At 38.3% G+C, this 26,665-nt stretch overlaps 1 protein-coding gene and 1 pseudogene across 28 annotated transcripts in view; one reads left to right on the forward strand and one right to left on the reverse strand.

The window, feature by feature from the left end:
* Nucleotides 1-26,665, forward strand: part of PALS2 (protein associated with LIN7 2, MAGUK p55 family member) — a 164,260-nt gene that overhangs the window by 83,669 nt on the left and 53,926 nt on the right. For 24 of the 28 annotated variants that reach the window (XM_086396317.1, XM_086396307.1, XM_086396312.1 and 21 more), the window contains one exon: nt 15,620-15,738. The exons of 2 other annotated variants lie outside the window; for them this stretch is intronic. In XM_086396317.1, coding sequence (XP_086252443.1) covers nt 15,622-15,738 — 117 coding nt within the window. In that variant the 5' untranslated portion in view covers nt 15,620-15,621. Of the gene's footprint in view, nt 1-15,616; nt 15,739-26,665 lie in introns of all 28 variants that reach the window. 2 more of the 28 variants (XM_086396304.1, XM_086396315.1) reach the window with 1 other exon arrangement.
* On the reverse strand, nt 11,083-11,749 carry LOC147374075 (lipid transport auxiliary protein 1 pseudogene; annotated as a pseudogene).

Below are 26,665 nucleotides of genomic sequence, written 5' to 3' on the forward strand. Positions count from 1 at the left end.
AACTATACCATATTTATCTGATTCTGTTTTATATGGAAGTTTTATTTATAAATAACAATATATAACTTGAAAGTGAAAGTGTTTAAGTGTCAGTTGCTCAGGTGTGTCCAACTCTGTGCGACCCCATGGACTATAGCCCATCAGGCTTCTCTCCATGGAATTCTACAGGCAAGAATACAGGAGTGAGTAGCTATTTCCTTCTCCAGTGGATCTTCCCAATCCAGGAATTGAACCCAGGTCTCCTGCATTGCAGGTGGATTCTTTATTGTTTGAGCCACCAGGGAAGCTCATATAACTTGAAAGCAATTCTTTATTTTTGGTAACAGAAAAATGTTACATTTTTGTGATTGAAACTCTGTTACTGAGAACTTGTGATGTACCACACTGTGGGCTAGTTGCTGAGAATATAGATTTGAACAGGACAGATAAGATTTCTGTGCTTATTACTTAAGAGTTTAGAAAGAAAATTATACAGTAAATAAATACTTATCAACATCATTTGTTTTATCAGAGTTATAAAGCTTAGACTACTACAAAAATGTGCATTAGAAGAATTCACCCTAATTGGAGCCTCCAAGGACATATAGGAATTTTGCTTCTGAAGGACCTGTATGAATTAAGTACACAAAGGTGATGTTAAGTTAGGAGTTGTTTACATCAGGACAGGGGAAAGATTGTGGTGGCTAAAGCCACAAAGGTTGGTGCAGATTGTTGAAATTAGCAATATATTTTAAAGACTTAGAGGCCATATAATTTACATTGTAATAAATATCTTGTGGGTGAGAGATGTGTATGTGTGTATGTGTAAGAAGCTCTTGTGTGTGTATATGTACATATGTGAATGTGTGTAGGAAGCTCTTATATAGTCTGGGCAAAAAATGATGATAGCTAGGACTCATGATGGGAAGAAATTTTTTGATTGCAGAAATATTTAGGAGGTGGAATCTACTGCTTCCTTTACTCCAGTTCAGTTTCTCTTCCTATCACTTCCAAACTTTCAAATATTTTTGCTATTTTATTTCTTTTCTTCCCTCTTTATTCTTATGGGTTAAAAAAAAAAAACTTTATTATTACTTTGCTTCTGTTTTAATAGAGATTCTAGAGGGAAAGACTATAAACTTAAGTAGTCAATCTACGATATCTAACTGAAGCCTACCCCCCAATGATTTGAAATGTCACCTTCTGCATATATTAAATCCTATTTAGCTTGTCAGGATTTCTCTGTTACTGTGCCAATACCACACCAGTTTAATTTATAATGTTTTTATATGTGATAGCACCAGCACCTTCTTTACACGTGATTTTTTACAAACATATTGGCTGGTTTTACATATTTTCTCTTTCAAGTAAATTTTAGAATAGCTTTACCACAAAATCCTGTTGGAATTTGTTAGGATTTATTCATTCATTTTTTTCGTATGAAATGTTTTGGAGAGAATTAATATTTTTATAGAATTGGATTGTCCTATGCCAGAACATGGTCTCTTCATTTATTTATTTTAAATATCCTTTGTGTGTGTGTGTGTGTTAGTTGCTCAGTTGTTTCCGACTCTTTGCGACTAGAGAATGCAAGGCTCCTCTGTCCTTGGAATTCTCCAGGCAAGAATACTGGAATGGTTTGCAGTTCTCTTCTCCAGGGGATCTTCCCTACCCAGGAATTGAACCCAGGTCTCCCACATTAGTCAGGCACTTTACCATCTAAGCCACCAGGGAAGCCCAAGTATCCTTTAGTATATTTTATATTTATTGCGTATCTATCTGAACATTTCTATTTTAGCCTTATTTCTTATTTGTAAATTTTGTTGCTGTCGTGAATGTAGTTTCTTTCTCTCAGTGATGTTTTTTAATTGGTTTTTACTGTTATTTAGAAAAACTTTTGATTTTTCTATATTGCTCTTGTGTCTACCAAGACACAAGTCAAACTCTTATAACTTCAATAATTTTTCAGTTGATTCCTTAGTCTTTCTCCTAAGTGGATAGCTATAACCTGTGTATGTTTGTTTCTTTTGTAACATCTTTCTACGTTGATTAAAACATTCAGTAGAGATTTCAAAAGTAGTAATCTTAAGGAAAGTTATGACCAACCTAGATAGCATATTCAAAAGCAGAGACATTACTTTGCCAACAAAGGTTCGTCTAGTCAAGGCTATGGTTTTTCCTGTGGTCATGTATGGATGTGAGAGTTGGACTGTGAAGAAGGCTGAGCGCCAAAGAATTGATGCTTTTGAACTGTGGTGTTGGAGAAGACTCTTGAGAGTCCCTTGGACTGCAAGAACATCCAACCAGTCCATTCTGAGAGAGATCAACCCTGGGATTTCTTTGGAAGGAATGATGCTAAAGCTGAAACTCCAGTACTTTGGCCACCTCATGCAAAGAGTTGACTCATTGGAGAAGACTCCGATGCTGGGAGGGATTGGGGGCAGGAGGAGAAGGGGACGACAGAGGATGAAATGGCTGGATGGCATCTTGACTCGATGGACATGAGTCTGAGTGAACTCCGGGAATTGGTGATGGACAGGGAGGCCTGGCGTGCTGTAATTCATGGGGTCGCAAAGAGTCGGACACAACTGAGCGACTGATCTGATCTGATCTGATCTGAATCTTAGTGGATATTCTTGTCTTGTCCTTGACTTTAATGGTGAAGCTTCTGACGTTTCTCCATTAAGGATAATGCTTCGTACAGATTCTGATATAAAATTATTCTGGTTTTCTTCTAGTCATTTAATGGTAAGATTTTCCGATCAGATCAGTTGCTCAGTCGTGTCTGACTCTGCGACCCCATCAATCGGAGCACGCCAGGCCTCCCTGTCCATCACCAACTCCCAGAGTTCACTGAGACTCACGTCCATCGAGTCAGTGATGCCATCCAGCCATCTCATCCTCTGTCGTCCCCTTCTCCTCTTGCCCCCAATCCCTCCCAGCATCAGAGTCTTTTCCAATGAGTCAACTCTTCGCATGAGGTGGCCAAAGTACTGGAGTTTCAGCTTTAGCATCATTCCTGCCAAAGAAATCCTAGGGCTGATCTCCTTCAGAATGGACTGGTTGGACCTCCTTGCAGTCCAAGGGACTCTCAAGAGTCTTCTCCAACACCACAGTTCAAAAGCATCAATTCTTTGGCGCTCAGCCTTCTTCACAGTCCAACTCTCACATCCATACATGACCACAGGAAAAACCATAGCCTTGACTAGCCGGACCTTTGTTGGCAAAGTAATGTCTCTGCTTTTGAATATGCTATCTAGGTTGGTCATAACTTTTCTTCCAAGGAGTAAGTGTCTTTTAATTTCATGGCTGCAGTCACCATCTGCAGTGATTTTGGATCCCAGAAAAATAAAGTCTGACACTGTTTCCACTGTTTCCCCATCTATTTCCCATGAAGTGATGGGACCGGATGCCATGATCTTCGTTTTCTGAATGTTGAGCTTTAAGCCAACTTTTCACTCTCCACTTTCACCTTCATCAAGAGGCTTTTTAGTTCCTCTTCACTTTCTGCCATAAGGGTGGTGTCATCTGCATATCTGAGGTTATTGATATTTCTCCCGGCAATCTTGATTCCAGTTTGTGTTTCTTCTAGTACAGCGTTTCTCATGATCTACTCTGCATATAAGTTAAATAGACAGGGTGACAATATACAGCCTTGACATACTCCTTTTCCTATTTGGAACCAGTCTGTTGTTCCATGTCCAGTTCTAACTGATGCTTCCTGACCTGCATACAAATTTCTCAAGAGGCAGATCAGGTGGTCTGGTATTCCCATCTCTTTCAGAATTTTCCACAGTTGATTGTGATCCACACAGTCAAAGGCTTTGGCATAGTCAATAAAGCAGAAATAGATGTTTTTCTGGAACTCTCTTGCTTTTTCCATGATCCAGCGGATGTTGGCAAGTTGATCTCTGGTTCCTCTGCCTTTTCTAAAACCAGCTTGAACATCAGGAAGTTCATGGTTCACATATTGCTGAAGCCTGGCTTGGAGAATTTTGAGCATTACTTTACCAGCGTGTGAGATGAGTGCAATTGTGCGGTAGTTTGGGCATTCTTTGTCATTGCCTTTCTTTGGGATTGGAATGAAAACTGACCTTTTCCAGTCCTGTGGCCACTGCTGAGTTTTCCAAATTTGCTGGCATATTGAGTGCAGCACTTTCACAGCATCATCATTCAGGATTTGAAATAGCTCAACTGGAGTTCCATCACCTCCACTAGCTTTGTTCATAGTGATGCTTTCTAAGGCCCACTTGACTTCACATTCCAGGATGTCTGGCTCTAGTCAGTGATCACGCCATCGTGATTATCTGGGTTGTGCAGATCTTTTTTGTACAGTTCTTCTGTGTATTCTTGCCATCTCTTCTTAATATCTTCTGCTTCTGTTAGGTCCATACCATTTCTGTCCTTTATCGAGCCCATCTTTGCATGAAATGTTCCTTTGGTATCTCTGATTTTCTTGAAGAGATCTCTAGTCTTTCCCATTCTGTTGTTTTCCTCTAATTCTTTGCACTGATTGCTGAAGAAGGCTTTTATCTCTTCTTGCTATTCTTTGGAACTATGCATTCAGATGTTTATATCTTTCCTTTTCTCCTTTGCTTTTTGCTTCTCTTCTTTTCACAGCTATTTGTAAGGCCTCCCCAGACAGCCATTTTGCTTTTTTGCATTTCATTTCCATGGGGATGGTCTTGATCCTTGTCTCCTGTACAGTGTCATGAACCTCATTCCATAGTTCATCAGGCACTCTATCTATTAGATCTAGGCCCTTAAATCTATTTCTCACTTCCACTGTATAATCATAAGGGATTTGATTTAGGTCATACCTGAATGGTATAGTGGTTTTCCCTACTTTCTTCAATTTAAGTCTGAATTTGGCAATAAAGAGTTCATGGTCTGAGCCACAGTCAGCTCCTGGTCTTGTTTTTGCTGACTGTATAGAGTGTCTCCATCTTTGGCTGCAAAGAATATAATCAATCTGATTTCGGTGTTGACCATCTGGTGATGCCCATGTGTAGAGTCTTCTCTTGTGTTGTTGGAAGAGGATGTTTGTTATGACCAGTGCATTTTTTTGGCAAAACTCTATTAGTCTTTGCCCTGCTTCATTCCGTATTCCAAGGCCAAATTTGCCTGTTACTCCAGGTATTTCTTGACTTCCTGCTTTTGCATTCCAGTCCCGTATAATGAAAAGGACATCTTTTTGGGGTGTTAGTTCTAAAAGGTCTTGTAGGTCTTCACAGAACCGTTCAAAACTTCAGCTTCTTCAGTGTTATTGGTTGGGGCATAGACTTGGATTACTGTGATATTGAATGGTTTGCCTTGGAAACGAACAGAGATCATTCTGTCGTTTTTGAGATTGCATCCAAGTACTGCATTTCGGACTCTTTTGTTGACCATGATGGCTACTCCATTTCTTCTGAGGGATTCTTGCCCGCAGTAGTAGATATAATGGTCATCTGAGTTAAATTCACCTGTTCCAGTCCATTTCAGTTCGCTGATTCCTAGACTGTCAACATTCACTCTTGGCCATCTCTTGTTTGACCACTTCCAATTTGCCTTGATTCATGGACCTGACATTCCAGGTTCCTATGCAATATTGCTCTTTACAGCGTCAGACCTTGCTTCTGTCACCAGTCACATCCACAGCTGGGTATTGTTTTTGCTTTGGCTCCATCCCTTCATTCTTTCTGAAGTTATTTCTCCACTGATCTCCAGTATCATATTGGGCACCTACTGACCTGGGGAATTTCTCTTTCAGTATCCTATCATTTTGCCTTTTCATACTGTTCATGGGGTTCTCAAGGCAAAAATACTGAAGTGGTTTGCCATTTCCTTCTCCAGTGGACCACATTTTGTCAGGTCTCTCCACCATGACCCGCCCATCTTGGGTTGCCCCACAGGCATGGCTTAGTTTCAGTGAGTTAGACAAGGCTGTGGTCCTAGTGTGATTAGATTGACTAGTTTTCTTTGAGTATGGTTTCAGTGCGTTTGCCCTCTGATGCCCTCTTGCAACACCTACAGTCTTACTTGGGTTTCTCTTACCTAGGGCGTGGGGTATCTCTTCACGGCTGCTCCAGCAAAGCGCAGCCATTGCTCCTTACCTTGGACGAGGGGTATCTCCTGACCGCCGCCCTTCCTGACCTTCAACGTGGGATAGCTCCTCTAGGCCCTCCTGCGCCCGCGCAGCCACGGCTCCTTGTACGGCTCCTTGTACGTGGGGTTGATCCTCCCGGCCACCGTCACTGGCCTAGGGCGTGGGGGCGTGGAGTAGCTCCTCCCGCCCACCGCCGCTGGCCTCGGACGCGGAGTAACTCCTCTCGTCGCGGCCCCTAACCTCGGACGCGGGGTAACTCCTGTCGTCGCGGCCCCTGACCTCGGACGTGGGGTAACTCCTCTCAGCCCCCCCCCCCCGTCCCCCCCCCCCCCCCCCCGACCTCGGACGATGGGTATCTCCTCTCGGCCGGCCCCAGCCCCACCCCCACCCCCCCGACCTCGGACACAGGGTAGCTCCTCTTGGCCTTTCGTGCACCGTCACAGTCTGGTACTCTGGGCCGCTGCCCCTGACCTCATTTTCCATTAGGAATATTAAATTTTATTTCTTGTATTTGAAGCATTGAGGGTGGTATACTGTCATATATATTAAATTATATTATATATTTTAAAGTTAAACTGGGCTTCCTAGGTGGCACTAGTGGTAAAAAAAAAACCTGCCTGCCAATGCAGGAAACGTAAAAGACATGGGTTTGATCCCTGGGTCAGGAGGATCCCCTGGAGGGAGGGCATGGCAACCCACTCCAGTATTCTTTCCTGGAGAATCCTGTGTATAGAGGAGCCTAGCAGGCTACAGTCCATGGGGTAACAGAGTTGGACATGACTGAAGCGACTTCTCACATATGCACGCACAGTGTTAAATTATCTTTACATTACTAGGGTAAACTGTGCTTGTGTATTGTTATTTTTTAAGACATTGTTAGATTCATTTTGCTAATATGTTGTTTGGGATATATGCATATATACTCATATGGAGTTTAGTATTAATATATACTTTTTATTGAATTTTGAAATCCATATAGAACTCAGAAAGCTTTTGATCTCTTCCTGTGTTTTGCTTTAAAATGTGAATAAATCTCTTTCTTAAAGGTTTGGTACAACTTATTCTCAAACCTATCTAGGCCTAATGTCTTTTTTAAATGGTAGATCTTTGAAAACCTTTTGAATTTCTTCCATTATGATCTGTTTCAATTTTTACCTTTTTCCTAAATTTCAGTAATTGACATTTCACTAAAAAATCCTTGCTTGACTACATTTTTAAATAAAGTTGTTCATTGTGTTTTCTTTTATATCTTATGCCTGCAGTTATTTTTTCGTTACATTTCCGAAGTTATTTGTGTCTTGTCTTTTATTAGTCACACTAGCCAAGTATCAGCCTTTTTTTTATTTGCCTTTTGAAACAGCCAGTGTAATGATCAGATCTATGGCTATTTTTTTTTCCTCTAGGATTAATTTCTGCTTTCCCTCTTAATTCCTTCTCCTAGTTTTTCATGATCCATAACAGGTTTTCCATGCTTTTTCTCTCATTGCCCTTTCTAGTGGGAAAATTCTTCAGTTTGATTCTTGCAATCCCCACTCCTAACCCCGCCCCCCACACACTAATTTAATTTAATCTTGTTCTTTCTTTGGCTCTTTCTTTTTTCTTTCTCCCACCCTCCCCCCCTTTTTTAAAATAACCTCCTAATAAGAAGTAAGCCTGTTTCTTTGGCAGTTAATGTTTCTTGAAATTCAGTTCAGGTAGTTCAGTCGCTCAGTCATGTCCAACTCTTTGCGACCCCATGAACCGTAGCATGCCAGGCCTCCCTGTCCATCACCAACTCCCGGAGTCCACCCAAACCCATGTCCATCAAGTAGGTGATGCCATCCAACCATCTCATCCTCTGTCGTCCCCTTCTCCTCCTGCCCCCAATCGCTCCCAGCATCAGGGTCTTTTCAAGTGAGTCAGCTTTCCGCATCAGGTGGCCGAAGTATTGGAGTTTCAGCTTCAGCATCAGTCCCTCCAATGAACACCCAGGACTGATCTCCTTTAGGATGGACTGCTTAGATCTCCTTGCTGTCCAAGGGACTCTCAAGAGTCTTCTCCAACACCACAGTTCAAAAGCATCAATTCTTCAGTGCTCAGCTTTCTTTATAGTCCGACTCTCACATCCATACATGACCACTGGAAAAACCATAGCCTTGACTAGACACACCTTTGTTGGCAAAGTAATATCTCTGCTTTTGAATATGCTATCTAGGTTGGTCATAACTTTCCTTCCAAGGAGTAAGCGTCTTTTAATTTCATGGCTGCAATCACCATCTGCAGTGATTTTGGAGCCCAGAAAAATAGTCTCATTGTTTCCACTGTTTCCCCATCTATTTCCCATGAAGTGGTGGGACCAGATGCCATGACCTTAGTTTTCTGAATGTTGAGCTTTAAGCCAACTTTTTCACTCTCCACTTTCACTTTCACCAAGAGGCTTTTGAGTTCCTCTTCACTTTCTGCCATAAGGGTGGTGTCATCTGCATGTCTGAGGTTATTGATATTTCTCCTGGCAATCTTGATTCCAGCTTGTGCTTCTTCCAGCCCAGCGTTTCTCATGATGTACTCTGCATATAAGTTAAATAAACAGGGTGACGATATACAGCCTTGACGTACTCCTTTTCCTATTTGGAACCAGTCTGTTGTTCCATGTCCAGTTCTAACTGTTGCTTCCTGACCTATATATAGGTTTCTCAAGAGGCAGGTCAGGTGGTCTGGTATTCCCATTTCTTTCAGAATTTTCCACAGTTTATTGTGATCCACAGTCAAAGGCTTTGGCATAGTCAATAAAGCAGAAATAGATGCTTTTCTGGAACTCTCTTGCTTTTTCGATGATCCAGCAGATGTTGGCAATTTGATCTCTGGTTCCTCTGCCTTTTCTAAGACCAGCTTGGACATCTAGAAGTTCACAGTTCATGTATTGCTGAAGCCTGGCTTGGAGAATTTTGAGCATTACTTTACTAGCATGTGAGATGAGTGCAATTGTGTGGTAGTTTGAGCATTCTTTGGCATTGCCTTTCTTAGGGATTGGAATGAAAACTGACCTTTTCCAGTCCTGTGGCCACTGCTGAGTTTTCCAAATTTGCTGGCATATTGAGTGCAGCACTTTCCAGCGTCATCTTTCAGGATTTGAAATAGCTCAACTGGAATTCCATCACCTCTACTAGCTTTGTTCGTAGTGATGCTTCCTAAGGCCCGCCTGACTTCACATTCCAGAATGTCTGGCTCTAGGTGAGTGTGAGTGATCACACCATCGTGATTATCTGGGTTGTGAAGATCTTTTTTGTACAGTTCTTCTGTGTATTCTTGCCATCTCTTCTTAATATCTTCTGCTTCTGTTAGGTCCATACCATTTCTGTCCTTTATTGTGCCCATCTTTGCATGAAATGTTCCCTTGGTATCTCTAATTTTCTTGAAGAGATCTCTAGTCTTTCCAATTCTGTTGTTTTCCTCTCTTTCTTTGTGTTGATTGCTGAGGAAGGCTTTCTTATCTCTCCTTGCAACTTGGTGAGTTACATTCTTGCTTTTAGTTTTCATGTTTAGTTATTCTTGTTTTGTTCATATTTTTTTGAAGGGTATAGATTAAATATATTAATTTTTCTCTAGTTTACTTAGGAATCCCATTTGTATGTCATTGAATCTAGCTTCTGATTAGAGTCCATCCTCTTTAATAGAGGAGGAGGAGTGAAACTTGTAGGAAACTTATCTTCTGAGTTTTGGGACTTTCCTTTCTTCCTGAAATCTCTGAGTAAAATGGGACACTTCCCTGCTTCTCTGGATCCAACTCAGCTTTGTAGCATTCTCACTATATGAAACAGCTTTCTGTTTCATGTATTGAGGTTTTATGTGTAAGAGTTGCCTTATGGTAATCCATGTTAGAGTGCTTGTTATAGATCTAATTAATGTTTTAATAGTTTATAAGGTTAATTCTCTCACTGCTCCTTGTTATAATTTTTGCATATTTTCTTGTGTATCTTTGATATGCTTTTAGGATGACTTAATTAAAAAGAACTATTTTATTTTTTGATCATGTTATTAGATCACTAATTTATAAGCCAGTGAATTGGCTTGTTAGGGGCAATTGTTTCTTCACACTGTCCAATAATATCCCAACAAGTGAGGGAGATGGGATTATGCCAGGTATTAGAACATTATTTATTTTATTCACAGCAGAGTATGAAATGAAGGTGTCAGGGCAGATGCTTTCAGGTTTGACATCCTGGTGCAACTGGAGCACCAGGGTGGATTGTTGCACCCGCACTCACCACTTCACCTAACCTCCTCACCAGTTTCTCTCTGCCTTTCCTGCCTGTCAACTCTGAGACACCCAAAACCCAGTTTTCATTCAAAAGGGGAAGATAGGGAAAATTCCAAGACCCCTCACCTCAACTCTCACCACTGTGATTAAGTAACCTGGAACAGGGTAGGTAAACTAAGTGAGAATTTTTTGATAGGAACATTAAGAATGACATCTGAATTCAACTCCAGAAAAGAGCTCTACCAGGAGACAGTAAAGCCTTATCAGATGTTCTGAAACTGCTCATAAGAAAGTGCTAGAGAGTGGTCCTCTAGGTATGAGCTCTAAAAGCTCTGGACTCAGTGGGGCTTCGGCTGGTCCAGTCTGGGCCTTCAGAATCCAATGACCTGGGCTGCCTGGCAAGCACAATGCAGTTGGTCTGTCTCAGTCTTCCGTGAGAGTCCTTCAGTTCCATCACAGAATGCTCCCCAATGTGTTATACAGTTGACCCTTCAACAGCACAGGTGATTAAGGCCACCCACCCTCTGCACAGTGGAAAATCCCTTTATACTGTCTCTGCAGTTCCGTGTTGGCAGACTCAACTAGCAACAGATGTTTAGTACTCTAGTACATATTTCTTGAAAATAATCCACATATAAGTGGACCTGAGCAGTTAAAATCCATGCTGTCCACTGTAGCTTCCTTCAAGATCTTCGGTTTGAGAAGCATATGTTTACTCTTCTCACTGTAGCGGAGGTGTGTCACCTGTTGGTTGTTGGGCCACTGGGTTAGGTTTTGGCTATTGACTGGTGGTGTGCTGAGAGCTCCCACTTTGAGATTTGACCACAGGCACTAGCTCAGTCAGGGCCTCCTGAAAGTTTTGGTACTCTTTCTGGCCACAGAAAGAGTCCTGTGTCCCATAGGCTGTCTCAATATCCAGCAAGGTATCAGTGAGGGCTTTGCATATACCCTTGAAAAGAGTGTTAGTGTTTCAGAAGATGTAGCAGATGGGATCCAAAAATCTTGCCCATTAAGGAATAAGGATTCTGGCTGTCAGCTTGAAGTAGGTTTTCAGAGACACAGATGGTGGCGAGGTTTCATCCCGTGCAGATAATTGTAGCAGTTCTGACTTCCAGCTGTAGCAGTCTTGGACCATCCTTCATGAGGAGGCAAGGTTTGTACTTGATATCCCAGAGTCTGGGATACTCAGATATCATCTCCTCTTTGAAGTCTTTGGGGGCATGAGGCCTCTAGGGATATGAGGTCAATTTCAAAATTTCATTATGAATCTTATGATTTACTTTTTCACAAAAATTAATAGCAGTACACATACCAGATTCTTGTCAACCTTAACCAGCACACCATTCACCCAGACTGGCTTCCCTAACCTGTGCTGAACTGCAGCAGTTTACCCTACTACCCTGCCTCCTCAGCCCAAGTTCCCTGGAGCTCACCGTCCAGGTCATTTTCCTAGTGAATCGGGGGAAGACCAAGCCAGGATTAGCCTGAAAACATGGTTATTTAGGGGATCTATGGTAGTTTTATTAAGTGAAAGTGAAAGTCACTCAGCCGTGTCTGACTCTTTGCAGTCCCATGGACTATACAGCTCATGCAATTCTCCAGGCCAGAATACTGGAGTGGGTAGCCTCTCCCTTCTCCAGGGGATCTTCCCAACACAGGGATCGAACCCAGGTCTCCCACATTGCAGGCGGACTCTTTACCAGCTGAGCCACCAGGGACGTCCAAGAATACTGGAGTGGGTAGCCTAGCCCTTCGCCAGGGGATCTTCCTGATCCAGGAATCAAACCAGCATCTCCTGCATTGCAGGTGGATTCTTCACCAACTGAGCTATCAGGGAAGCCCAGTTTTATTAAAACTCTATTAAATATAAAAATTAGTTTGGGAATGTTTGGCAACTCTAGATTCCCTTTCACAACATGGGATATGACTGGCTTATAAGTTTTTGTTTAGATTTCATATATTAAAAAATCAGTAACAACTTATAAAGATCTTCAAAATAACCAAGGATATATTTCACAGTCTCTGCCACTTTTCTTTCTGTTTAATTAAGCATAAAATACAAAAATTTAAACATCTCAAGAACCAGTATAAAAGATATATTAAAAGAAAATCTTCTATACAACTGGCAGTTTTAACACCAGCTAGATGTTTGATGATATTAAGGAATTATTGTTATTTTATTAGATGTGCTAACAGTATTGTTACATTATTTAAAAAGAGTCCTGATCTTTTACACATAAACACTCAAATATGATATTTGGGATTTGCCTCAAAGTTAACGTAGGACAGAAAGTATATAGGAGTATGAAACAAAATTGGCCATGAGTTGCTAATTGTTAGAGCTGATAATTATTGGGTTTGCTGTAGTATCTTTTTTGTATATGTTTGGAATTTTCCATAATAAAAATAAAGGCAAATGTAGAATGTCGAAAGAAAAAAGTCCTCATAAAAAAAAATACTTATGAAAAGTAGAGCTGACTACATTTATAGCCACAGGGTAAAAATACTAATACTTCTGAAGATTGTTGGTTCTGTTGTTCCCTGCCCAGAGTACACTTTGGACCTCAAGCAAAATTATGAAGTAGACTTTGCTTATATTCTTTATTTCCTAGTGTCGACTTCATCTTAGCTCCATATCAGTTTTCTTTCTGCTTGTTGTAAATGCACATTTTTCTCCCATTCACCTCTTTACTTCCCAAATTGTAACTTACTTCTTCCTACTGAGTCGGAGACCTAAAGATGAACCTGTCCCAATTAAAGTGCAAGAGAAGACTACTCAGGATAGAGTTTACGAAGGTAGAAGTTGGTAGTAGTTCTGTTTGAGCATTTGGAAAAATTACTGATAGAAATGTGAGAAGTTTGTTGGAATATTGTGGGGAGAGACTTGTAGGAGTCCTATATGAAAAGCACTAACTGTTGATTTTATTTAAAAATTGCCAGTCTGCAGAGAGGGAAAAGTAAACGCTTTACTAGTACGATTAGCTGCTGCTGATGATGCTAAGTCGCTTCAGTCGTGTCCGACTCTGTGCGACCCCATAGACGGCAGCCCACCAGGCTCCCCTGTCCCTGGGATTCTGTAGGCAAGAACACTGGAGTGGGTTGCCATTGCCTTCTCCGATGCAGGAAAGTGAAAAGTGAAAGTGAAGTCACTGAGTCTTGTCCGATTCTTAGCAACCCCATGGACTGCGGCCCACCAGGCTCCTCCACCCATGGGATCTTCCAGGCAAGAGCACTGGAGTGGGGTGCCACTGCCCTCTCTGACGATTAGCTAGTACTATGCTAACAAAAATAAATAATGCCTAAAATAAGTATGTCAAAAAGTAGCAGTATTAGCATATTATCCAGTGATAGTTATGATTAAAAGAAACCGCAAATTCAAAGCAGTTACTTATGGATGGGATCATTTGGGAGGGAGTCTGACAGCATGAAACAAAGAACTACTGTGTTTTATTATAAGCAACTTAGTAATACAATGTCTTTTTACAATGTTTATGTTTTATTTTCATAAAAATATGAAAAAACAAACTACAGTATTAGTATACTTATTCTAAAGATTCATCAAGGGAAAAAAACTTATTAATAAAACTAATCTGAATAAAATTAAGATTGTGATTTTGAATGTAGTAGGAATCTAGCTTCACCTTCTTCAAATGCATATCCAGTTGTCCCAAATAAAAGGCTGTTCTTTTCTTCTTTGAACTATCTTGCCACTCTTGTTGTAAATCTATTAACCATAGAATGGGTTTATTTATGGATTCTCAGTTATATGTCTGTCTTTATGCTGGTACCACAGTTTTGATTACTAGTGAGTCTTCCAGCTTTGTTCTTTTTGAGGATTGTTTGGCTATACTGGATTTACTGTATTTCCCACATGAATTTTAGGATCTGCTTATCAACTTCTACCAAAGAGGGTGAGGGAAACTGAGATTTTAATAGGGACTACATTAAACTTATCGATCAATTTGAGGCCTGTTGCCATCTTAACAATATTAAGTCTTCTAATCCTTAAAATTTGGTATCTTTTTATTTATTTGTCTTTAATTCTTTCAGTGATATAATACAGCTTCACTGTAAAATCCTGCACTTCTTTTGTTACATTTGTTTCTAATGATTTTATTGATTTAATGCTATTGTAAAATGAATGGTTTTGTTAATTTCATTTTCAGAGTGTTTATTGCTAGTGTATAGAAGTACAAATGATTTTTGTACTTTTTTGCAACCTTACTGAGCTCATTTATTAGTTCTAAAAAGTTTTTTGTATATATTCCTTAAGATTTTCTGTATATGAGATCATATCATTGGCAAAAAGGGAAAGTTTTATTCATTTTTTTGTCTGGATGCCTTTTTCTTTTTGTTGCCTAGCTGCCATGGCTAGACCCTTCAGTACAATGTTGAGTAGAAATGACAGGAGTAGACATCCTTGCCTTGTTCCTGATCTATGGCAAAGCATTCAGCCTTTCATCATTAAGTGTGATGTTACCTATGGGGTTTTTGTAGATGCCCTTGAGCAAAGGAAAATTTCCTTCTGTCCCTCCACAAATTTTTATTTTTTTAGCATGAAAAGGTATTTGATTTTGTCAAATGCTTTTTCTGTGCCTGTTGAGATACCATGTGGTTTTGTTCTAGTAATAGTATATAACATTGATTATCATATGTTGATGAGCTACGCTGTATGTACTCCTGGGATATCTACTAGGTCATTGTGTACAATCCTTTTCATATGTTGCTGGATTCAGTTTGCTAATATTTTATTAAAGATTTTTGCATCTGTGCTTATAAAGGATATTGGCTGTAGTTTTCTTGTGATGTCTTTGTCTGGATTTAGTTTCAGAATCTCACAGAATAGTTGGAAAGTGCTCCTTCCTCTTCTGCATTTTTTTTCAAGCTTGTAAAGTAATGATTTTAGTCTTTAATGTTTAATAAAATTCGATAGTCAAGTCATCTGATTCTGGGCTTGTTGGAATGAAATTTCTTGATTACCTAATCTTGTTATTTTTTATTGGTTTTTTAGAATTTTGTGTTTCTTCTTGAGCAATTTTTTAAAATATGAAAAATAAAAAGAAAGTATAAACTTCTAAGTATGTATTAGATAATCTGATAAAGGCCCAAACTGCATGTAAAAACCTGTCCTGTTGCTAATTCATGGGAAGTCAATTTGAAATTTATACTGTTTAACAGTTCAGTTTTTCTAATGTGTTTTTCAAGAATGTTTATTGTTAATGTATTTTTATTTGATTTATTTTAAAATCATATTTCATAATAGTTTGGAATTTAAGGTTTGCTTCTTTTTTTTAATACTGCTTTTATCTCAGCAGCAATGCAGCAAGTGTTGGATAACCTTACGGAGCTGCCCTCATCTACGGGAGCAGAAGAAATAGACCTAATTTTCCTCAAGGGGATTATGGAGAATCCTATTGTAAAATCACTTGCTAAGGTATATTGATTTGTTCATAAGATAACTAAATTCTTTTTAAATTGTTTTTACAGAGGTCTTTTCAGATTAGTGTTTTAGAACCTAAGTGAGGTATAACTTAGGCTTAGTTAGCAAATGATAACAGTTAACAACTAATGAAATCTTACTTTACACAAAAATCAGACTATTTTGCTTCTCTATTGACTTTAAAGTTTTAGGGGAACAATAACTGAACAGTTGTATTATAATGGAAGTCTGTGAAAAAGAATCTGATTTTGTCTCCATTTTCAACAACAGCAAAGTACTGATTTTCTTCTTTTATGTTAGACCATATACCTGTTTTTCAATTTAGTTCTTGACTTCCTATAACTAGTTCTTTTTGAAAATTTTTTTTATAATCTGATATTTTTAGTCTATTTCCATAATCAGCTCTGTAGTAATCTTTTTTACTCATCCAGAAATATAGTTTTACAACCATTTTTGGTCCAGTTTTATTTCAATTACAGTATTTCCCACAGTAATTTTTATAAATGTCACTTAAACTTAGCATATTAACTGTTTCACAACCCTCCCCTCCCATTCTTCAGATGATTTCTTGCTTTTAGGAACGTATGCCATATACTCTCTCTGACCTTTTCTTTCCTTTATTTTTTTAATAAGATATTGAATACAGTTTCTTTTGCTATTCAGTAATATCTTGTTACATCTCTGACCTTTTCTTCATGTAATCATCTTGTCATTCTTGGAGTGTTGATTTTTATCCTTTCCTGAGATCATTTTTTGTAACATAGTCTATTACTTCTTTTCTTCTAAGACTTCTGAAAAATCATACTTTTCCTATGTGTTCTAATAGTAAGAGTGAGTTAGTGATGCAGTTCTTCATTTTATTCATAAATGTAATCATTCTAAGGTCACATGATATGAAGGCTTTGGTTCCTAAGTAGAAACTAATTCACTTACGGATCACCCAACTAGAATTTTTATTGTAGTCATGTTTGACTGTAGTCTTTCCAAAATTTATTAGGAATTCCTTTAATAATAATACATAGGATATAATTTACCTTCAGATTTAAGCTTCATGTCACAGATATCAATCACTATGCTGTGTTGAGATAAATAGCTTCAGTGTCTTAGAAATAAGTAAGTTAAGTGTTAGTCTCTCAGTCGTGCCCAACTCTTTGCAACCCCATGGACTGCAGCCCACCAGGCTCTTCTGTCCAAGAGATTTTCCAGGCAAGGATACTGGAATGGGTTGCCATTTCCTTCTCCGGGGAATCTTCCCAACCCAGGGATTGAACCCAGGTCTCCTGCACTGCAGGCAGACTCTTTACTGACTGAGCTACAAGGGAAGCCCTAGAAATAAGTAAGGGCTGTTTAAGCCTATTAGTTAAATGGCTCACTCTGAGCTCTTATTGCCACTTTAAAAATAGTGTTTTATTCCTCCCTTAATATCATACCTACCTTACTGTTGGTTGTCAGTTTTTTTTTTCTCAGTGTACCTCTTACATCCCATCCTCATGTTTATTTAATTTAAAGCTTTAAGATATAGATCAAGAAACTCAATTCTATTATGCAAGGCATCTTATAATGTGCTTATTGTTTATAAGAGTTTTTAAAAATTGCTGTTTCATCTTTGCAAAAACATAAATTGAAAACTAGGATTTAAAATAGAAAAATTATTTGCCTAAGGTCACTTATCTAGGAAATGACAGAAATACTTAGGCCAGGTCTTATTTCTTCAAATTCTTTTTTTCTTTCTTCCACAGAGCAAGTTGTGTGTCTCTCTGTGTATATTCTTGAGAATTTCTGTGCATAAAAAAATTACTGATTTTTGTGTCATTGACGTTAGCCTTATTTGAAGGTCATTTTTGTTCACTATTCTCAGCAACTGAAATGGCTGCATAACTTTTGAGCAGCTGAAATGCTATTGTGATCTTTTGATGATAAAATTGAAATAGAAAAAAAAAGAATCACTCAGTAGTAAACAACATTCAAGCAGCTTCTCAATAAATAGAAGCAGTGGTAGTTGAATATTCCTACATTGAAGGTAAAGAAATCCCAGAAGAAAGAAAGGACTTCTGCTTCCAAGAAAGAAATGTGAAGTCACAGCAGGCCAAAACTCCCAGTACCAGTAGGGGGAAAGATGGATTAACTGCTAAAGAAATAGCGAGGGTACATTCCTAGACTTGGGGAGAGTCAAGAGCATGTGACTAATAATCATGAGAAGAACAAAAGAAACAGTCTTATAAATAATGCTTTTTAAAGTTTATATGCAAAGATTTTTAAGGAACATTTTTAATAAAGAAAAGAGAAAAATAAAGACATTTAAAATATTACTGGAAAATAAGAGTCAAAAACAATCAAATGGTTATTCGAGAACTCAAAAATACAATATCTGATTAACAGCTCATGTGATGGGTTTAATAGAAGACTAAACACAGCAAACAAGAAGACTAACAAATTTGAAGACAGGTCAATTGGGAAACATCTAAACTGAAATTCATAGGAAGGTACATGTAGAAAAGACAGTATGTGAGACATACTCAAAAGGCCAAATACACATGTAGTTAATATCCCAGAAAGGGGGCAGGGGATGGGGCAGAAGAAACAGTGCAAGACACAATGATCAAGAATATTTAAAACTAATGAATAACATCAATTGAGAAATTCAAGAAGCCAAATGAACCCCCTGGCAGGGAAAAGAAAAAGAAAAACATTCCTTTGAATATCACAGTCAGACTCCTGAAGATCAAAGATGAAGTGAAAATCTGTAAAGTCCCTGAAGAAGAAAGACATATTACCTTTAAGGACAAGCAGTAAGACTAATAGTTAGCTATAAAACAGGAACTATGAAAGTCGTAACAGAGTGGATTGAGATCATTAAGGTGCACAAAGAAAAACACTGCCAACCTCAGATTCCCTCTTCAGGAGAACAACCTTCGGAAATAAAAGCAAAATAAAGGTTTTCTTTTTAGACAAAGTCTGAGTAAAATTATCTCCATTTACTCAGCAAGAAATGCAAAACGAAGTTCTTCAGGCAGAAAGAATGACAACGGAAAGGGAGTAAATATAATACTGATTTTTAGGATGAAGTGATGGTAATGTCTTGTGGCATTGATAGCATGTATATAAATGAAATATGTGAAGATGATAGACCAAAAAGAAGGAGAGACTTTGTGATTCAGATAGATATAAGATGCTGTTGTTATCAAGGAGGTGGTCAAAGTAATATCTTAAGGTTGTATAAAAAGGTTAGGGATGCATATTGAGATCTTGAAGGCAGCCACGAAAGTAAAATTATAAGAATGAACAAATTCCACCCAAACCTTAAGGGTGAGAAAATAGACTTGAATTACCTTCATTCCAGAAACAACTAGAAGAGTTAGCAAAAAGGGTGGAAGGGAGTGGCCATCTTCAGATACGGGACAACAAGCAGCACAGAAAGGAGAGAAGTGAGGTGAGCATTATGAAACTGTCTCAGGCCCGTTTCCATGTCTAGTGCAGAAAGAAGTATAAACAGCCCAGCAGTCTTAATAGAGCTCAGGATTTGGGGAGAAGGAGGTGACTGGACCTTGTGTGGCAGAGTACTGGGGAGGAGGAAGCTAACCCAGACCAGACCTGGAGATCTGCTTAGGGATGCCTTCAAATCTCTGGCTGAGTGCTAACCTGTGCATATGTGAGGCATGCCTCTGGAGTCCAGGGAAAGATCCACTGGAAAGCACAGTAGGCCAAACAATTTCCAGGGCTCAAAAGGGCGGGGAGATAGTTTAGTTTGCATTCCCACCAGCCTGAGTTGAAAAGTCTTCATAATATGCAGGATATTGGGCATAGTTCACACTAAGTTTCTTATAACAAATCTAGGAAACTAGTTACAGACTACAGCAAAATCAAACTAAAAATTAATAACAAAGTTATTCCCCAAATCCCCAAATATGTCAAAGAGCATTCTTCTAAATACCCATAGATCAAAGGAGAATCACAAAGAAACATAAAAAATATTTTGAATTGAATAATGTGAAAATATATAAAAGAATTTCTGGGGTGCAGCAAAGCAATGCTTAGAGGGAAACGCCTGTATTAGAAAAGAACAATGTTTAAATCAATGATTATATGTATACCTTGAGAAAATAGAAAAAGAACAAATTGAAATATGCAGAAAGTAAATGAAAAAGATGAGTGAACATAAAAAGATGAAGAAAATCAATATAACTTTGAATATATTAATAAAATTGGTAAACCTCTAGCTAGACACAAATTATCATGATCAGAAATGAAAGAGAGGACATTGCTGCAAATCCAGCAGACATTGCAAGAATAATAAATATTATGAACAACTTTGTGGCAATAAATATGATAACTAGAGGAAGCTAATTTCTTGAAAGACACAAATTACTAAAGTCCACAGAAGAGTGGATACCCTGTATCTGTTTTTTTATAATTGAATATTTGCAGTTTAAAACCTGAAGCTTCAGCCTGTATGAGTTCAAAAGAAAATTCTATCAAACATGTAAGGAAGAAATAATACCAATTTTACATTATTTATTCTAGAAAAAAGAAAACATTTCCAATTTTGTTTTACTAGTCTTGATGTTACCCTGATATCAAAACCAAATTGCAGAACAGTATCCTTAGTGAATGTAGACTAAAAGTTCTTAAGAAAATATTAGCAAATTAAATCTAGCAACTTACAAAAAGGGTAATACCTCATTACCAAGTGACTTTTGTCTTAAAAATACAAGCTGCCTTCACATTTGATAACCAATAAATGTCACCATTTTAATAAGAAAAATCATATGATAATATTCATAGTTGCAGGAAAAGCATTTTATGAAATTGAACATCCATTCCTCATAAAAACTCAACAAACTTAGAATAAATTGCCTCAACCTCATGAAGGGCATTCAGCTTGGTACTAGGATTCTTTGCTAGTGCAAAAAGACAAGAAAAAAAAAAAGGGTATACTGATTGAAAAAGAAAAAATTAACTGTCATTTTTTAAGGATTATGTTACCATCTATGTCAAAAACCCTAAAAATCTACCAGAAGGGGTTTTTTAAAAAAGCCCTGTAGAACTAATAAGTGAATTTAGCAGGAACACAAGATAAAAATTACTCTATGTAAATCAATTATATTTTTATATGGTAGCAGTGAACAAATTGGAAATAGTAATTTAATAGGAATGAAATTTTTTAAATGTGTGTAAGACGTATAAACTGGAAACTATAAGACATTGTTTAAAGGTATACATGTATACTTACATAAAGAAATTGGAAGACTCAGTAATCTTATAATGTAAATTCTCTGCAAACTGAGCTGAAGATTCAGTATAATCCCAGCCAGAATTTCTACTGTGGATACGGAAATTTATAATGGGCCAAGACCAGACAATTTTAAAAAGTACAAAATTTGATGCCTTCCACAACCTGGAAAGATTTCAAGGATTATTGTGACTCTATAGTAATAAAGACAATGTAGTATCAACGTATAGGTCAACAGCACAGAAGAGAGTCCAAAAAGAGACTACCACATGTGTAGTCAACTGACTTTTTGCACCATGATAATTCAGTGCAGAAATAATAGTCTTTTCAATAAATGTCACTGAAACAGTTGAATATTCATATGTTAAAAAAAAACCTTTTTACCCTACTCTGTGTCCTAAAATTAGCTAAAAATAGATCATAGCTCTAAAAGTAAGAGCAAAGACTAAAATATTCTAAAAGAACACATAAGGAAAAAGAAAACTCTTTGTGAATTTAGATTCTTAGGTAAGACATAAAAAGCATGAGGCATAATGAAAACTTTGATTAATTAGATTTCCCCTGAAAAAGACACCGTTAAGAAAAATAAGGTGTGCTACAGACGAGAAGAGGACTGGATGAAGCACGAGCTGGAATCAAGATTGCCGGGAGAAATATCAATAACCTCAGATATGCAGATGACACCACCCTTATGGCAGAAAGTAAAGAGGAACTAAAGAGCCTCTTGATGAAAGTGAAAGTGGAGAGTGAAAAAGTTGGCTTAAAGCTCAACATTCAGAAAACGAAGATCATGGCATCCGGTTCCATCACTTCATGGGAAATAGATGAGGAAACAGTGGAAACAGTGTCAGACTTTATTTTTTTGAGCTCCAAAATCACTGCAGATGGTGACTGCAGCCATGAAATTAAAAGACGCTTACTCCTTGGAAGGAAAGTTATGACCAACCTAGGCAACCTATTCAAAAGCAGAGACATTACTTTGCCAACAAAGGTTCATCTAGTCAAGGCTATTGTTTTTCCTGTGGTCATGTATGGATGTGAGAGTTGGACTGTGAAGAAGGCTGAGCGCGGAAGAATTGATGCTTTTGAACTGTGGTGTTGGAGAAGACTCTTGAGAGTCCCTTGGACTGCAAGGAGATCCAACCAGTCCATTCTGAAGGAGATTAGACCTGGGATTTCTTTGGAAGGAATGATGCTGAAGCTGAAACTCCAGTACTTTGGCCACCTCATGCAAAGAGTTGACTCATTGGAAAAGACTGATGCTGGGAGGGATTGGGGACAGGAGGAGAAGGGAATGACAGAGGATGAGATGGCTGGATGGCATCACTGACTCGATGGACATGAGTCTCAGTGAACTCTGGGAGTTGGTGTTGGACAGGGAGACCTGGCGTGCTGCGATTCATGGGGTCGCAAAGAGTCGGACACGACTGAGCGACTGAACTGAACTGATCCTAAAAAGAAAGCTACTCATTTATTGCTGATATGGTACCAGTAATGCAAAATGATACAACTACTTTGGAAGGTAGACTGGCAATTTCTTAAAAAGCTGAGCATTGTGTTACCACATAATCCAGTGATTGTGCTCCTTGACATTTACCCAAGTGAACTGTTAATTTGTGTCCACATAGAAACATACACATGAATGAATGTAATGGCTTTATTCATAATTGACAAAGCTTGGAAGCAACCAAGGTGCCCTTCAGTAGGCGTATGGATAAACAAAGTGTGGTACATCCATACAATGGAATATTACTCAGGAATAAAAAGAAATGAATTACAAAGCCATGAAGTAACCTTCATGAACTATGGATGGAGAACTATCTATGGAGGTTCATGACATTGTATAGGAAACAGGAATCAAGACCATCCCCAAGAATAAGAAATGCAAAAAAGAAAAATGGCTGTCTGAGGAGGCCTGACAAATAGCTGTGAAAAGAAGAGAAGCAAAAAGCAAAGGAGAAAAGGGAAGATATACCCATTGGAATGCAGAGTTCCAAAGAATAGCAAGGAGAGATAAGAAAGCCTTCCTCAGCGATCAGTGCAAAGAAATAGAGGAAAACAGTAGAATGGGAAAGACTAGAGATCTCGTCAAGAAAATTAGAGACATCAAGGGAACATTTCATGCAAAGACGGGCTCGATAAAGGACAGGAATGGTATGGACCTAATAGAAGCAGAAGATATTAAGAAGAGGTGGCAAGAATACACAGAAGAACTGTACAAAAAAGATCTTCATGACCCAGATAATCACAATGGTGTTAATAGTGATAATCACACTCACTCACCTAGAACCAGACATCCTAGAATATGAAATCAAGTGGGCCATAGGAAGCATCACTAAGAACAAAGCTAATGAAGGTGATGGAATTCCAGTTGAGCTATTCCAAATCCTGAAAGATGATGCTGTGAAAGTGCTGCACTCAATATGCCAGCAAATTTGGAAAACTCAACAGTGGCCACAGGACTGGAAAAGGTCAGTTTTCATTCCAATCCCAAAGAAAGGCAATGCCAAAGAATGCTCAAACTATTGCACAATTGTACTCATCTTACATGCTAGTAAAGTAATGCTTAAAATTCTCCAAGCCAGGCTTCAGCAATACATGAACCGTGAACTTCCTGATGTTCAAGCTGGTTTTAGAAAAGGCAGAGGAACCAGAGATCAACTTGCCAACATCCGCTGGATCATAGAAAAAGCAAGAGAGCTCCAGAAAAACATCTATTTCTGCTTATTGACTATGCCAAAGCCTTTGACTGTGTGGATCACAATAAACTGTGGAAAATTCTGAAAGAGATGGGAATACCAGACCACCTAATCTGCCTCTTGAGAAATTTGTATGCAGGTCAGGAAGCAACAGTTAGAACTGGATATGGAACAACAGACTGGTTCCAAATAGGAAAAGGAGTTCGTCAAGGCTGTATATTGTCACCCTGTTTATTTAACTTATATGCAGAGTACATCATGAAAAACGCTGGGCTGGAAGAAGCACAAGCTGGAATCAAGATTGCCGGGAGAAATATCAATATGCAGATGACACCACCCTTATGGCAGAAAGTGAAGAGGAACTCAAAAGCCTTTTGATGAAAGTGGAGAGTGAAAAAGTTGGCTTAAAGCTCAACATTCAGAAAATGAATATCATGGCATCTGGTCCCATCACTTCATGGCAGATAGATGGGGAAACAATATCAGATTTTATTTTGGGGGGCTTCAGAATCACTGCAGATGATGATTGCAGCCATTAAATGAAAAGACGCTTACTCCTTGGAAGGAAAGTTATGACCAACCTAGATAGCATGTTAAAAAGCAGACATTACTTTGCCAAAAAGGTCCATCTAGTCAAGGCTATGGTTTTTCCAGTGGTCATGTATGGATGTGAGAGTTGGGCTGTGAAGAAAGCAGAGTACCAAAGAATTGATGCTTTTGAACTGTGGTGTTGGAGAAGACTCTTGAGGGTCCCTTGGACTGCAAGGAGATCCAACCAGTTCATCCTAAAGGAGATAAGTCCTGGGTGTTCATTGGAAGGACTGATGTTGAAGCTGAAACTCCAATACTTTGGCCACCTGATGTGAAGAGCTGACTCATTAGAAAAGACCCTGATGCTGGAAAAGATTGAGGGCAGGAGGAGAAGGTGATGGCAGAGGATGAGATGGTTGTATGGCATCACCTATTCGATGGACATGGGTTTGGATGGACTCCGGGAGTTGGTGATGGATAGGGAGGCCTGGTGTGCTGCAATTCATGGGGTCTCGAAGAGTCGGACACGATTGAGCGACTGAACTGAACTTAACTAACCTTAAATACTTATTACTAGGTAATATAAGCCAGTCTGAAAGGCTATACACTGTATGATTCCAATCATATGACATTCTGTTAAAAGTAAAAAATATAGAGACAGTACCAAAAGAGTCAGTACTTGCCAGAATTGGGGGGATACAAAGGAGGGGTGGATTGGTGGAGTACAGGACATTTTTAGGGCAGTGAAGCTACTCTGTATGATACTATTAGGGTGTATCAATGACTTTATGCATTTGTCAAAACCATTGGAATTGTACAAAAGTGATAATAAATAGATAAACTAGAGGCTTTAATTAATAATGGTGTATCTATACTGGCTAATTAATTATAGCATTTATCATATTAATACAAGATGTGAATAAAGGAAACTAGGGATAGGAGAGCAGATATATGGGAATTCTCTGTGTTTTCTGCTTATTTTTTTCCATAAATTTTAAACCTTATTAGGTAATGTCCATAGTGTACTTTAGGGTTCACTCTTTCTGTTGTACATTCTATGGGTTTTGACAGATGTATAACAACATGTAGTATCTTTTTCTGGTTTTGGTATTAGAGTAATGCTGGCCTTTATAGATTGAGTTAGCAAGTGTTTCCTTTGCCTTCTGTAAGAGACTTAAAAAATGGTGTAATTTCTTCTTTAAATATTCGGTAGAATTTACCAGTGAACACATCTGGACCTGGTGATTTTGGAAGATTATTATTATTGATTTAATTTCTTTAACAGATACAGGGCTACTCAGATTATCTGTATCTTCTTTTGTGAGTTTGGTGAATTATGTTTTTCAAGGAATTGTTCCATTTCACCTAGGTCATCAAATTTATGTGCATGGATTGTCCAACCGTTCCTTTATTATACATGACATTAGTAGTAATGGGCTCTTTCATTTCTGATATTAGTAAATTCATATCTTCTCTTTTTTCTTAGTTAAGCTGGTAAGAAGTTTATCAATTCACTTTTTTCAAAGAACCTGCTTTTGGTTTCTTTAATTTTGTGTTTTCAATTTTATTTATTTCTGCTCAATACTTTATTATCTCTTTTATTTAGCTTGTATTTAATTTGATATTTTGAGTTTCCTAAGGTGGAATTTTTTAGATTATTTATTTTAGATCTTTATTCTTTTCTAAATATGCATCCAATGCTATAAGTTTCCCTTTAAATACAGCTTTCACTTCAACCCATACATTTTATAAGTTGTATTTTCATTTAGTTCAGATTTTTAAAAAAAAATTTTTTTGAGATTTCTTCTTTGCCCCATGTCTTATTTAGAAGTATGTTGATGGGTCTCCAACAAAGGTAGGTGGAATTTTTATTATACTTTATATGCTCTTTATTCTTATAAGCTTGCTAAGGTGTGTTTTATGGCCCATGTTGTGTTCTAACTTGGTGAAACTTCCATGTGAACTTGAGAAGAATGTGCACTCTGCTGTTGGATGAAATTTATTGGTGTTTTGTTCAGTTCAACTCTATCCTTACTTATTTTCTGCCTGCTGGATCTCAGAGGAGTATTAATCCAACTATAATAGTGGACTAATCTGTTTCATATTGAAGTTCTATCACATTTTGCTTCACATATTTTGATGCTCTACTGTTAGGAGCATTTACTTTAAGGATTGTTCTGTCCTTATTGTTGTGTAATGTCTGTTCCTAAAGGAAATCATTCCTGAATATTCATTGGAAGTACTGATGCTGAAGCTCCAATACTTTGGCCACCTGATGCAGAGAACTGACTCACTGGAAAAGACCCTGATTCTGGGAAAGATTGAAGGCAGGAGGAAGAGGGGACAACAGAGGATGAGATGGCATCACCGATTTGATGGGCATGAGTTTGAGCAAGCTATGGGAGTGGTGATGGACAGGGAAGCCTGGTGTGCTACAAAGGGTCGCAAAAAGTCAGACACA

Source organism: Bos grunniens, chromosome 4 (genome assembly GCF_055505025.1).
Source record: "Bos grunniens cultivar Pamir isolate PY7600 chromosome 4, Bosgru_T2T1.0, whole genome shotgun sequence".
Taxonomy (NCBI): domain Eukaryota; kingdom Metazoa; phylum Chordata; class Mammalia; order Artiodactyla; family Bovidae; genus Bos; species Bos grunniens.